Genomic DNA, 14,971 nt, shown 5'->3' on the forward strand with positions numbered 1-14,971 from the left:
AATGATTAAAAAAAAAAGTAAAATCACGACAAAAATGGGGTGGGTGGGTTCATAACACCAGTAACTACGGTAATAGAGCCTTAGTATTCACTAGTATTCGTGACGCACGAATCCAACACCTCAACCGATTCAACATTTCAATATGAATCTGAGACCTAAAGTACAAATTAAAAAATATAGAAACATTCCCCTATGCTTTCCTTGGTTTCGATGACTGTTGGCTTCCTTAAGCACCAAGCGCATGCATTTCACTGCACTCTGGAAGCCCTTTGCAAATAATGTTGTTATATAGAACTTTCACATATTCTAAAAGGCTAAACCTCATTTACAAAGCTAAGCCTGGGCTATAAGAGACACCGCAAAAAAACTATAAAGAGGCACCATCTACAACAGCCACAGTAACAGACAGAATTAATTTTAAATGACTGGGGCTCTTAAAGGGCCACTGACTACCTTCTGGTCGATGATGTGCTCTACCCTGGTGGTCGCCATGCATTGTCCCCAGAACGCATGGCCGCAAACAGTTTTTTAAAATACTCATTAACAGTAGAATTACAGCCACCACAATCAATCTATATCATCATTTTCATCTTCTTCCATTTCATCTGTGAAGTTTTTCTTTCTTCCACCTGGTTGACTTGACTAGCTTCCGCAAGCGAAATTTGCCTTCCACCTCCCGATTTTAGCAAGAGGCATGCAGTGTGGCGGATTATGTCAGATGTCTACGTCATGACCCCACCTTTGAAAGTATGTTTCTCACTTTTTGTTACTGGAGTATTTCCGAGGCGCCGGAGGAAGAGGGAAAGGGGGGGGGGGGGGGGGCGGCTCTGGGCAGTGTTTCCGTCATTGATGCGCCTTTTTGTTTGCTTTGTCCTTCCTCCCCGAGAATCCAGCTTGATGATCCAGTGACTGAGGCGACCATCTCCACATGGCAGTAAGCGTACTTTCCTTATATCTGTTGTTAGCGACCACACTTTTCATGCATTTATGTTTGTTTCTGTGAGGCCCCCCCCACAACCACAATGGCGGGTGGCCTTTCATTCAAAAGTTGAGAGGGGAGTTTTGGCGGCGTGCTCGTTCAGCCCCTCAATGAGTAATATCTGAACTGAGCCAAAGCGTAGACCGGGGAGCCCTCTGGCATTTCTCAGAAAGCAAACCTGTGCATGCATACATGTCTCTGTGTGTGTTTGTTTCTTGAGTGGCTGTACAACTGGCACAACACACAGAACATGCTGAAGCATACACGGACTGGGACAAGAAGCCAAAAGCCTTGTTTTGGTGTGGGTGTATGTGTGCGCAAAAACAAAAGGCACGATGGGAATGCACACGTACAATGAGCAGACAATGTGACACGTTAGCTACGCCTGCCTTTCACCCGTCAGTAAGAATGACTGACCCATGGAATGCCTTTCGCAAATATAACGTCATCTTCAAGCCTCGGGCGATGGCTCTGATGCCAACCATAGAGGATGAGTAGGTTGGCTTTCAGAAAGGGAGCACGAAAGGGCTTTGACTTGAATTTTTACTGCTTTTCGGGGTGCGCATGAATTTAGTATTTTGGATCTAGTATTTTTATCTTTGATGCCTGATCAAAGCACTGGGCTTATTATTTGTAGGCATGTGTGAATATTCGCTTGAATAGTTAAGTATTCGACATTCCATTCATTTGAATGTTTGGTATCCAAATTCTTGAAGTATTCATCTCGAGCAAATAACGTTTCTGGAACTCTTGCTGCGTGTGGTTTCGGTTCAGCGTACCTCCGGGATGGCACCATGGTGCACGCGGAACAAAAGCATTGGCTCCGCTCCACGTGCCTATGCTCCCGTGCGTATGCCGGAGCCGGTCTGCGCAGGCGGAAACGGGACAACCAGACGTGTACCTGACAGGTGTCTATGGCCCCACTACCCGCAGTGCACACACGCCGTAACTGGCAGCGTGCATCAATATAGAGATTAAGCATAGCACGATCTGCTTCCGCGTGCTGCCGGTGCGCATGAGCTGATTAGTCCCAACTAGGCAGGTGTGCAAACAGCTGGTCAACGCTTGGAACCTTGTGGCATCCTCAGGGCGATCTGCGAATGTCCAGTGGCATCCCTCGGAAGCGGATCGTGCTTTACTAAATCTCTCCAATTGGAGGATGCGCGGAATATGAAAAGAGTCTGAGCAGACTGTAGCTTCTGCAATCGCTCTTAATTCTCTGCACGAAATTTGCTTAACAAGCGTGACGGCATGAGCACGAAGGGAAGCCAGCACGAGACACGTGGAGACGGGTGCCCCTTTACAATGCCTGACGCAGGGTGGTGGTGTGTGCGCGGTGCGTACGCCTAGTAAGTGTCATAGAGTTGCACTTAAAAGCAACAGCTGCGCAACGACGCAGTTAAGACCAGCAGTTAGAGGCTTCACATACAGGTCTCACACTCCACAGATACATCGACACCACATTTAGGTTGGCTCCCCCAATCTTTGATGGCCATTTTTGCAGAAAGTAAACACAGCTTCAATGAGTGTGACAAAGCTTCAATGCATTCTCTTTTTTTTTTTTTTCATATAATGGCCTTGTGTGTTCAAACAAAAAATCCATAATTTTTAAAATGCCTATGGTGCCGCACAACCTTTTTTGTGTGCCAGAAGTATTCGAAACATTCGCGTCGAAATCTTTCACAGAAAACTACTATTCACTTCGAATCACTTCAGACAAAAAAAAAAAAAAAAAACACTATTCACACATGCCTAGTTAGAAAGCATGCGACGGTAAGAATGTTTCTATCTTGTTTTCTGCGCAAGCCTCATGACAGTTGGTGAGCCTTGTTTACCTGTATTGTGGAGTGCAAACAACTACACTTCTAGTTCTGTCATTCACATGTTACACAAGTCTCCAACGTCGATGTTATTGATTTTAAATTCTCTCCAAAGTCCACATCCACTGTCCACCGCTCTGCATTCCCGTAAGAAGTTTTCACACTCCAGACAGCAATGTCTTCATTGTCTCTCGTACAGTCCTGTTGAACCGTCAAGCAACGGAAGCCTGACTTATATGAGGTTACTATCCACAAACAAGTGCAAGGTTATCGGTAAGTTTTTAAACAAGTATGATCTACCTAGGCTGGCCCAAAAGGGGCCCTTCGCAGCACTGCTGTACTGAATAAACTGAGGTTCCCCCTCTAGGCCGTGAAAATCCCCAATACAATGCTATGTACACTTGCCAGTGAATGACAGCAGTAGTGGCACAAAGGAGTGTGGGAAATTTGACCAGACTTGAGCAGACAACAACTGCTCCCTCTCAAAAACACATCATTTTAAAAGACTACCTGTTACTCATTAAAAAAAATTTCACAATGATATGATTTAGTTATATACACGAGCGTTTCTGCAAAGTTTTGAATAATGTAATGCAGATTTTGTGCTTTTGACATCCTGATGATTGACCAATGGCCGACTTACAGGGCCTTATAAGTTTTCCATTGGTGCCTTATATGCCTTACATGTGTCCTCCCATGCCCACATCTGCAAGCTGACCCCATACCAGAGATGGGGTAGCCTGCTCCAAGATGCAAAGGAACAACTACTAGGTGCTCCATATCTAAATGCATGTGCCGCACAGCCAAACTCGGCTCAAATGTTGACGGCGAGCTTTTCTACTGTCTGAATGTGTTCATTCGACATTTTCAAGGAATGGAACAACTCCTTTATAAAATGTGCACAGAACTCTGTTACAGAATTGTTTCTGTATTATCTCCAATGAAATGAGACCACCACAGCCGAGAATCGATCCTGCAACCTCATACGAAGCAAGCCAAGTGAAAAAGTGTAGTGCTTCAGGCAAGAGGAGCGCAGAGAAACAACAGACACGGTTTCTTGTCAGTCCCTTGTTTTTTCCGTTCCTATCCTTGTATGAACAACTGCGCTTTTCTCAAAAATGGATTTGCCCACCCACCCTACAACAGGTCTCACAGAATTCATGCCCTGTAGTGACCCATACCTCTTCACTGGCCACTACAGCTATAGTGACAGCAGCATGGTAGAGATCTCTACACTGGAAGCCTTACCTTGGCATTGAGTAGGGTGAAGACAGCATGATCAGCTGTGGTGGTGGCTCGCCAGCGAAGGATCTCAGAGATGAACTGGTACTTGCGGGCCGTGTCGCTGTCCTCATCTATGATGCCAATGTCCCGGCCTTGAGCCATGGCCAACCGCACCCCTTGCACCATGTTGCCCACCATCACAGACGCAGGGCCCACTTCTGGAAGTGAACAGCGATTACCACCTCCCGTACAGACGTGCAGCGCCCCTCTCAAGAACCACATGAACAGCTTGCAGACACTGCTGAACCACCACCACCACCACATTCCAAGCATCCCAACCAAAGGCCAGTTCACAGCCCAGTGGGCACAAGATGCAAACAAACCACAGAACAGCAAATTTGCTTAAGTAAATAACTAAAGGCCCGACAAAATGAGGACAGAGTAAGCTACAAGACAGTCCACCACTTGTGGAAATACAGCATACCCCCTTTAAGACGAACTTGAAGGGACCACAAAATTTGTGCCTCTTATCAGAAGTGCCCCCTTAAAAGATATGTATGCACATTATGCATGTCCAAATATGTGTTACATGAAAACAATGACTAAAATGACCTTACAATGAGAGAATAATGGCAGATGGAACATATATCGCACCATGCATGATGTGAGTAACTGACGGCATAAAACAAAGTCGCACTGTCCTACTTGAAAACAGCATTGGTCTAGTTTTTTTCTTCCCACAGTCTCTCTTTCACAGCCTCTGCTATTTGTTTTTGTTTTATTTTTGTTCCCGACTTGACTTTTAAGGCTCCGAGTGCATTGAAGGTTCCCAGGTGGGTAGCTGTGCATTTCTCTTATCTTGCTCCTTCTGCAGTATTGCTGTTATTAACTCTACAAGCAGGCGCACCACATTTCCTTCTGTCCGCCACATGCAGTGCCCGCGGCGCCAATATCCGGCCAATCTCTATGTCGCGACAGTGTGTATTGCGATGGCGTGTCAGTTGAAAATTCGGTTCACATCATAACTATTTAAGCCCCAATTCAAAAAGCAGGTTTACTCTGTGCCTGCACGCCTAGTCCACAGGTGGGGATGCATGGCACATGACACGTGCATGATTCCAAGGTCTGGTACCTCTGCGCCACGCACAGGCAGGAGCGAAGGTGCCCTGCCTTTTCCACATCGGCAAGAAAGCTTCTCTGCGATAAGCACAGGCCTCAGGATAGTACTATCGCGTTCTATTATTAAAGGCCAAGCAAAAACGACCTCCAAGTTTTTTGGTTTTTTTTTTTCAGAAATGTGATGCGGGGTGGGGGGGGTGTCGACTTACATTCAAATCAATTTACAATCGTGCAAATACAGTATTTGTCCTCAGGCTTTAACTGATTATTACATTGCCTTCCGTGCCCCTCTGACATGTCTGCAATGGCAGGCGTGCTGACGATTGACGGGCACCCGTTGACAGGCCAATAGAGTCCAACCGCAGTTTCTAATTAAGTTCCTTTAGAACTAGTAGGCAAAGTAATAGAATAGTGTGAAAAATGTTACTGAAGCTATTCAGTGCAGGATACAAATGTGACTTAGAAGCTCTGGTTATACAAACAAAACCTAAAAATGATGCTGCACAATGCAAGCAGCTGCTGAGTGCAAGAAGTAATTTTCTCACATTAAGCCTTAGTAGCTGCATACCCAAAACCAATTTTTACAAATTGGCTGAACAACAAATATATGAGCAACTGCAAAGTTCTGTACCATGATTTTCATACAAGTTTTTCTTTTGTAAATCAACTACAATTAGACAATTAGCTAGGCCACACACAGTGCCAGTTTAGAAAAAAAAAACACTTAGAAATATATTTTCCATCCTGTTCTAATCACCTCCATATGTGCTAGTGACTTATTTTCAGTTATCACATTTTAAGTTGTACTGGTTTCGATTTTGTCACGGGATTGCAGAAGTACCATATTTGCATGAATATAATGCAGCCAAGAATAGCGAGGGGGGAGTTTGAGTCCATATGTAAATGAAAGCTTTACAGGAATACGGCATTGTCTCCTGCAGACTCAGTGTCATTTAGGAGACAACAGTTAAGAAACATGTCGGACACAATTAAGAGCAGCAAAAACCTCCTGCGCTGTGCTGCCGCACCTCCACTTATTGCGTCGCTGCTTTGTGCTTCACGTAACTCAGTGAGGCGACAGTTCGCCCTTTCTTTTCCTTCCCTACACCTCAAAGCTATTTACTGCTTTTCCTTTCTCAGCGGCCTGCACCCCCTTCTTTCCACATCCACACCCCAATTTTCTTTCTTTTTTTTTTCTGTGCACGTCGCAAGCTTTGGCTCATGACCCCAAGGCCTTCAAAAAGATGGCTTCTCCTAGCAGCTGCCGAGCCTAGTGGTTAAGCCATCTGAAAGAGCGCCATTTTAGTCTCCAATATTGATATCCAATTGCTCCAACAGTTGGCTTTGTAATTACGCCATTTCATATCTGTTGCGCTAATATGTCTTGGATTGCACACATGCTCTGATATCATTCTGTGGGAAGCATGTCACCATAACCAAACGCTTTTTACTATAACAGTTTCTTTATTAAAAATGTCTTTTTCATAAAGAAAAAAAATAAATATGCAGTTTTCCATGGAAGGCCAAACTACACTCATGAAACTATACTCATGTTTTTTACTATTTGCAAGTTTACTATAGCAGGGTTCTACTGTAATAATTATGCTCAATGGTGAGAGACTCAATAGATACCGCATGCGCAAAGTAGCTGTACTTAGAACTTTCCAGGTATCTAGTTATATACAAGATGTTCCACAGTGTATCATGAGCACCATTCCCGAGTGCAGCGATTTTTGACTTAACTGGGAACTTGCAAAACAAAGCAAGCTGAACTGTGAACTGGCCTTAAAAAGAAAGTGAAACCCAATCCCTTTATCAATAAAGCACATGCCAACTTTCTTTGCATACAGTTTTTTCTACTCGTGACCGAAAGTGCAAAGCCATTATAGCCATCAGAAGCCAGACAGGGAAAACCAAAATATGCACGCACGCACACACACACACACATACATGAATACAAACATGCAGAAAAAAGAACAAAAAGCAAGCTTACAAAAATATATAACAAGATAGAATGTATAAAATTATGACCAAAGTACTGTTGGGGACAAAAGTCTCTGGACCGCGTGATCTGCAAATGAAGCCAACAGCTCTATTATTAGCCGCAGGTTGAAAACTAAACTAGTAGAGGTGAAAGTCCGGGTCTTTTTTTCACATCCACAAGCGTGGGCTCCAGCCGGTGACTAATAAACAGAGCTGTCTGCTTCGTTTTACAAATCATGCAGTTCAGAGACTTTTGTCCCTGACTGTATTTTCTTTTTTCTCCCTTTGAATACCTTCAAACCCGCTAATTATAAGATTTATCACTGCTTTCACATGCAGCAATGCATTACACAACCACAATTGTAAATGGTTCTGGTCTGCATTGGTTTAAATTATATGTATCTTACCTCAATAAAATTAAATGACTCATGACAATATCAAAGACAAAAAAAAAAAAAGAAACAGCACTGGAGTATTCTAGCTTGGACACCTATCATGTATACCATGAGTACAAATTCTCAAGTACTGCTAGTCACTTTTATGTTTAGCACCTCCCTGAAAAGTAAATGCAATGTCAGTGCATTGTAATGCTCAGGCCATAAAAGAGCTACCACAAAAAAAAAAAAATTATCGAGAATATTTTTGACATAGAACAAATGCAAAAACTAGACTCAGTGAGTCGATTTTACACCATGATCAGGTCTTGCAATACCAATACATAATGCAATATCCTTACAGCATAACTTAATGCACACAGAATCAGCTCAATTACACAAAGTATATAAACAGTGCTCACACTGAATTTGTTAAAGAATGCAACACGATGCAGTGTTGTTTGTTCCATAACACTCACACATGCACCAGTAGTGATGCAGGCAGCGCTCACAACTATAGCAACATAATACCAACCCAGTGAAGACCACAGGGTTGTTTGAATTCTTACACTTGCAGCCATTTGTGATTTTGCAAATCACCACAGACCAGCCAGTACTGCTTCACTTAGTGCGAGCTTGTGGTGTGAAGTGATTAAACATTAGGTAAAATAGTCAAACCATTATGTGATCCAAGAAATGATTTGCTGGCAGGGAAAGCATGAACACCCTTTGACGCGCTTGAATGCACATGAAGTAGCATAACCCAGCACTACATACGTTCCAGCGTCTCTCACTTAAAAAGTTAAAACAAGTATGCCCCATCACTTCCTTGCAGACTGCGACATAGGACAAATGAGAAACTACTTCTGCATTGCATGATAGGTGTGAAAGAATGCAAACCAGACAATGCGTAGGTGATAAAAAATAAAATCGAATTTGTGGCCATGGTAGAACAAAAGTGATAGACATGCACGCACACACACACGCACACACAAACACACACTCTCAGGCAACAAAACAGTGTGGCAACGAAGGAAAAACGAAACAAGCCAAGCCATTCCATGCAACACAGTGTGTGGAAGAAAGGGGGACAACATTACTTGGAGAATCTTGTGACAGGTCCGCTGGAGTGCATGACAAATAAAGATACTTTCTGTCAGTTTCACAATGATTAGAAAAAACAAGAGTGCACGAACACTTACTTTCACAAATGGATACGAGGCAGACATAAGTGACAACTTCTAACTGCACAAGGTGAATGAGCCAGTGTTTACAGCAATGGGCACAAAACACTCAAGTGCCAAGTCACAAAGGCAGAAAATGCTACCACGCACTTTTGTCGGGATGGTCAGTGATAGTTTATGTGGAGCGAAGCCTGAGGACCAGTTTTATGCAATGCAGGGAGAAGAAATGAATGATGTGAAGTCTCCCTGTGCTAACAGAAATGGGGTCAAGGGCACAAGACAGGAAGGACACGGTCTCCCCAAAAAACCAACACTGTGGTGCAATGTTCCACGTCCACTGGGCTGTCACAGAAAGAAGCAGGACTCATGGTCCCCCAGAGAGCCCAAGTCTTCCTAAGTTGCCAAGTCAGAGAGAAACTGCCAAGCCACACGAGGCAACCACAGCAGAGGCCAGAGCTTGAGAGAGCAGCTGAGAGAGGCTGAGGCGAATATCCACGCACACGGAGCCAACCCACGGGATATGGGCAAAGCTGTGCATGCAAAGCCTAGCACAAGCAGTCAGTAGCAGCAATGGCCCAGAAGAGGGAGGGGGGGTCTGCATTACCTGGATGCACCTCACGGGGCTTGGGCAGGTTGGTGACGCAAGTGTGAGGGCACATGAGCACATTGGCAGGGTGCAGGCTGCCTTCAAGAAAGCGCCGCTTGGTTTCAGGCAGATGGATGCCACCGAGGGGGGTCTGCAAAACACAAACAAGGATCCGTGCTGTTGTGCAGTGAAAACTTATAAATTCGAACCCCTTTGATTCAGAGGGGCCAGGGACCCCTCAAGCCGTTGTAGAACGGCTTTTACCTTGGCCTCCTGTACACTCCGGTGTATCAATAAAACATGAATGAATGAATGAATGAATGAATGAATGAATGAAATCTGAATAATTCACACTGCTGATGGGTCCCAGCCAACGGCCATACAAGTCTAGGGCGTCAGACACCCATTAATTTGGATGCTGCTGGGCCCATACCGGTTAATTCGGACACGCTCCTGACTGGAGACTGACCGACATAGTGAATGATCACACTATAGTCGGGTACAACTCAAGAATGCTGCAGCTTTTCCCCATCAAAGAAACCCCTTCCGGCTAATGGCGTTGACTGATTCTAATGACCATGCTAGCATGGCGATGCAGGGAGTGGCGCCACAATGAAGAGAGGGGTCTATCCCTGACCACAGAGGGAAGGGATTATCCCATTTCATCTAGCACTCCCTGCTTTGTCACACTAGCAAGGCAATGAGAATTGGCCGACGCCATTAGCTGGAAGGGGTTTGTTTCTTTGATGGGGAAAAGCCGCAGCATTCTGAAGTTGTATCCGACTATAATAACCCGCATCGTGTCAAATACCATGTCAGAGAGGTGTCGATGCATCTCTTCCAACTGACAAAGACAGGAGTGACGACATCCGAAAGGCCCTAGCGCAAAAAAATTGTGCTGCCACATAGTTTCAGTTTCCCTTTTCCGAGTTTTGCTCCAGATCATGACGATGGTGGCCTGGCAGTGGATCGGCCAGCCAGCTGAGTATGGTTTTGCGAAGTTTAGAATGGCGATTGGTGGGTCACTGGTCTTTTCAACTTCCAACCAGAAGGTGTCTCGCCATACCAGTGCCAACGTGTTTCCCCTCGGTGCCGTCTGCGCGATTCTTCAGTTCTTTTATTGGGACAAAACTACGTGCTCATCACAAGCTGCTCGCAATTTGTGCGATGACATCACTTGCGAGGAAGCTACACTGCTACAGCATGGCATCATGAAGGAGGCCGTGGAGGCCTTTACCATTCTGGAGCAGTCCTGCATTAACTATCATAAGAGTGTGCACACAGTATACATGTAGCATTATTTAGGAAAATTGCCGTTTCTGTGCAGTTTTTATTGCAAAACCAGACGACCACTGCCCCGTTTTTCATCAAAATAATTTACTATGATGCGAACAGTTTCTGAGAATTTTGGGAACCCACTCATTACCATAACAATCTTCCCTTCAAGATAAACCTTCAAGATAAACTTGAAGGGACCCGAAAATTTGTTCGTCTTATCAGAAGTTCATCTTTACAGAAGTGCCTCTAAAAAAGGTGTGTAGCATGCTAGGTGTGTCCAAATATATGTTACAAGAAAACAATGAGTAAAATAGCCCTGCAGAGATAGGATAATTGCAAATAGTGCATTTATTTCACTCTGCATGAAAATGAGCTGAAGACAAAGCATGAAACAAGCTTATGTTATCATACTTGAAAATGGCACTGGTGCAGTTTTCTTTTTTTTTCCCTTTAAGTCTTTTCTCACTGCATCCTATAGTGCAGGTGTTCTCAAGCTTTTTTTCCACAAGGAACAACAACAGCCTTCAACATGTGCTGCATGAAAACATGAACACGCCGTGCCATTACTGGCGCTCAGCATCTTGGTGTGCTGTCAAGGTCTGTGCTGCGGATGGCACAGACGCTGACGGCACGAAACTGAGGAAGAGTCAAAGTTCAGAAATGAGTTTTAACAAACCAGGTACTGTGTCTGCTTCGCACCCACCCACCAGCAGTGTACCGGAAAGGGGAGAGAGGCCAGAGCGGGTGCTCACAGAACGCATAAAAGCAGCCTGCAGGACTCAGGACCCAGGTTGAGAACCCCTTATAATAGTGGCAGGTATCTGTGAGTTCTTCTGATTTTTGCTTTCCATCCTGCTCCGAGCACTTGACGGTGCCCAGCAGGGTAACCATGCATCTCTCTCTTATCTCTTTCCTTCTGCAGCATAGCTGTTACTAACGGCACAAGCAGGCACACCACGTGCCTTTCTGTACACTACAGGCAGTGTGCACGACACCAATATCTGGCCATCTCTACACTGCGATAACGCATGTTGCGGCACCGCGTTTGTTGAAAATGCGGCCCCAGAATTTTTAAGCCCCAAGTCAATGAGCAGATGCACTTTGAGCATATGCGCCTATTAGACTGTGTGGGAAACGCTCAGCACGTGGCACATGTGTGATGCCGAGATCTGCACCAGCATAGGCGCGATAGTGCCCTTCCTTTTCAGCACTGGCAAGAGAGCTTTCCCCAAAGAAAGCATGCTCTCGCAAGACTCATCACCACAGCTTTGCACAAAGGTGTGCAGAAGCCATCTTGTGGGGGTGCTCTTTCTTGAGTAGCATTTTATACAATTTTCCCTTTCCTTAGTGCTGTGCGGATGCCCTGCGAGTGCCGTTACACGGAGTCACCGTGGTTCGATGTCGCTGCAGAAGTTCGTCTTAACCGAAGGACATGCAAAACAGTTCACCTTAAGCGGTGTTTTTTTTTACATCAAATCCTATGGGAAGCCAACCGAACAGTCTCACTTGTTCATCTTATCCGAGAAGTCATTTTAACAGAGTTCAGCTTAACGGCAGTCTACTGTAATACGAGGTGTTTTCCAGATTTTAGCAGTGAAATTTCTGCCTCCTATTATACGTGGATCCAAACAACTTTCATCCCAAATTCACAATTCTGATTTTGTTATTATTCAGTGCAAACAGCATCAGGCTTCCAGCAAGAGGAGGTGTTGTCTGGTGGAGGCGTCGCCTGACTGTTTCGATGGATTTGATTTTGATGCCATTCAACACACTGATCTTGTGACACCCACGCTATCGGAAGCAGGACGATCGCACCTCACACAGTGTCGGAACCATGAAAGCATATTGCGACTGCGAAAGGCTGCTTTTAAAATGAAAGTAGCAGTAGCTGCCATAAGCATCCCCACCATGTGAAACGCTGCTAAATGGATAGGATGAGGTAAGGAGAGCCTGCAGTTACTGCACCAGATGAGGGAATTGGGCCTATTTAGCCATACTCTGCAGTGTGATAATAGACGCTTCGGCCAGCATTCCCAAGGAGATTGTCAGTCGCGCTTTTCATGAAATAGGGGTCATCAAATGCGCTCAACGGTAACGAAGAAGAGTTTCTAACACAAGACATCTCTGAGAAGGGACTCTCGGAAGGCGGTACATCCGATGACGATGACCATTAAACCCTTGCTCCAACGGCACCTCCTGGGCCCACCCACTGCGCGCCTGGGCGCATGCGCGTATGCCGGGCCTGTTTGCGCATGCTTACAGTGCGGAACTCGCCGCGTGCCGTGTGCTGTGCACACGCTAGAAGCAGCACACCGGTTTACAACAACTGGAGACCCACGTGGTTTTCCATGGTTTCTTGGTTAAGCATGTCAGTTTTTGGCGCGAGAGGGAGGGCGAGCCAACACCAGGCACATGGAGATGCAAGCCCGTTTCAGCGCCTGGTGCGAGATGGCACTGGATGCACAAGCGCGCGACACATATGCCTTGCAAGTATCCATGGAGTCACCGAGACAAGAGCACCAAGAGCAAAATGCAGTGCAAATAAATGCTTTCGGTGAGCTTTCCCCACCCGCATTATACATGAACGAAAACTTTTTTTAGATTATTCTTATCCCCACATAACACCTTGTATTATATGTGGGCATCATATGAGCGTTGTAGACTCTCATTATTTCAAACTTCAAGGAACCAGAGGTATTTGTTTAAATTATAAGAAGTAAACCTTAATATGATCAAAAACTAAATGCAATTTGCTTTATCAATATCTATGCATGCAAACAGTATTTTGGATCTATTTCTCTATGCAAATGCAGCTAAAAACTTAAGCACAACATAAAACATGGGTTAAAGGCAGTGATATGTTGAAAACGTTATCTTTAATGTGCTGGCTTTGTGAAAGAGTAAAACCAGATTAATTAAAACCACAAGGAAATGGAATAAGTATGCATGTGTGAGTATTTGATAACTTTGAATATTCTGTTGAATGGTACAGTATTTGATATTCGATTCGATCTGAATGTTTGGTATTCGAAATCTGAAAGTATTTGTCTCAAGCGAATAACGTTCGTGGAACTTTTGCTGCAGGTGGTTTCGGTTCTGCATGATTCCTCCAGTATGGCATCGTGGCGCGCGAGCAACCTTAGCCCCAACTCAGCGCCACATGCCTGTTTTCCCGCACGTATGCCAGAGCCAGTCTGCGCATGCTCCCGGCAACAGACATGAGCAGGCGGAAGCGTGATGCCCAGATCTGTATCTGCCAGGTGTTTGCAGCCACACTACTTGCAGTGCGCACGGGCTGTGAATGGCAAAACCGAGTGCATCAATAGAGAGATTTAGCATAGCACGATCCGCTTCCATGCACCACCAGTGTGCACATGCTGATTGGTCCTGATGGGGCATGCGTGCAAACAGCTATCCGGCGCCTGGCATCTTGTGGTGTCCTCAGGGCGACCTGCGCATGCGCAGTGGCTCTCCGTGGAAGCGGATTGCGCTATTTTAACTCTCTTTAATTGGAGGACACGTGGCTCCCTTGACTTTTGCGGGATGAGAATGAACTGACTGCAGCTCCTGCAGCAGTTCTTCTACATGTGAAATTCGCTAAACAGGTGTGCTGGCATGAGCATGAAGGGGAACTAGAATGAAATACTAGGAAATGGGTGCCCCTTTCCAACGCCAGATATGGGGTGGCACTGGGCGTGCGGTGCATACACCTAGCAGGTGTCGTGGAGTCACTGCTTAAAAGCAACAGCTACGCAATGAAGCAGTCACAATTAAAAGCAACAGCTATGCAATGACGCAGCCACAATTAAAATAAAAGCAACAGCTATGCAATGACGCAGTCACAATTAAAAGCAGCGGTCGGAGGCCTCACAATCAGGTCTCACATCTCACAGGTGTGTCGGCACCGCATGTAGGTCGGCTCTCCCAATATCCTATAGTCATTTTTGCAGAAAGTCGGCACAGCATCAGTGAGTGTGGCAAAGCTTCAATGCATTCTTTTTTTTTTTTTTTCATGTAATGGCCTTGTGTGTTCAAAAAATACATGATTTTAAAACTGCCAATTATACCATTCAACCTTTTTTGCTTCCCAGCAGAATGCAAAATATTCACTTCGAAATTTGCTTCGAATTCACTTCGAACCAAAAAACCACCATTCGCACATGCCTAGGAAAAAGTACCAAATTATCCGAAGTCAAAAAGTCGAATGGCTACAAAAAAAAACTGCTAGAAACAGTTTCGAACCACAGCATATCTAAGTGATGAAAAAATAGGCAATGGTGGTCTGCTTTTAAGTGAAAACTGCGCGGCAACGACGATTTTTCAGAATTCCGCCATGCATGTCCACAGTCGGGAATATCAAAGCAGAACTAGTCCAAAATAGTAAGGCCTTCCGCGGCCTTCTTCACAGGTGCGGTGCAACAACG

General features: G+C 45.1%; 1 protein-coding gene across 12 annotated transcripts in view; it reads right to left on the reverse strand.

Annotated features, from left to right (window-relative positions):
• Window positions 1-14,971, reverse strand: part of DIP2 (disco-interacting protein 2) — a 191,227-nt gene that overhangs the window by 35,619 nt on the left and 140,637 nt on the right. For 11 of the 12 annotated variants that reach the window (XM_077644191.1, XM_077644200.1, XM_077644183.1 and 8 more), the window contains 2 exons: window positions 9,288-9,420; window positions 4,048-4,241 (listed from right to left, as the gene is read on the reverse strand). In XM_077644191.1, coding sequence (XP_077500317.1) covers window positions 4,048-4,241; window positions 9,288-9,420 — 327 coding nt within the window. The remainder of the gene's footprint in view (window positions 1-4,047; window positions 4,242-9,287; window positions 9,421-14,971) is intronic. The other variant, XM_077644151.1, reaches the window with a different exon arrangement.

Source organism: Amblyomma americanum, chromosome 1 (genome assembly GCF_052857255.1).
Source record: "Amblyomma americanum isolate KBUSLIRL-KWMA chromosome 1, ASM5285725v1, whole genome shotgun sequence".
Classification (NCBI taxonomy): Eukaryota; Metazoa; Arthropoda; class Arachnida; order Ixodida; family Ixodidae; genus Amblyomma; species Amblyomma americanum.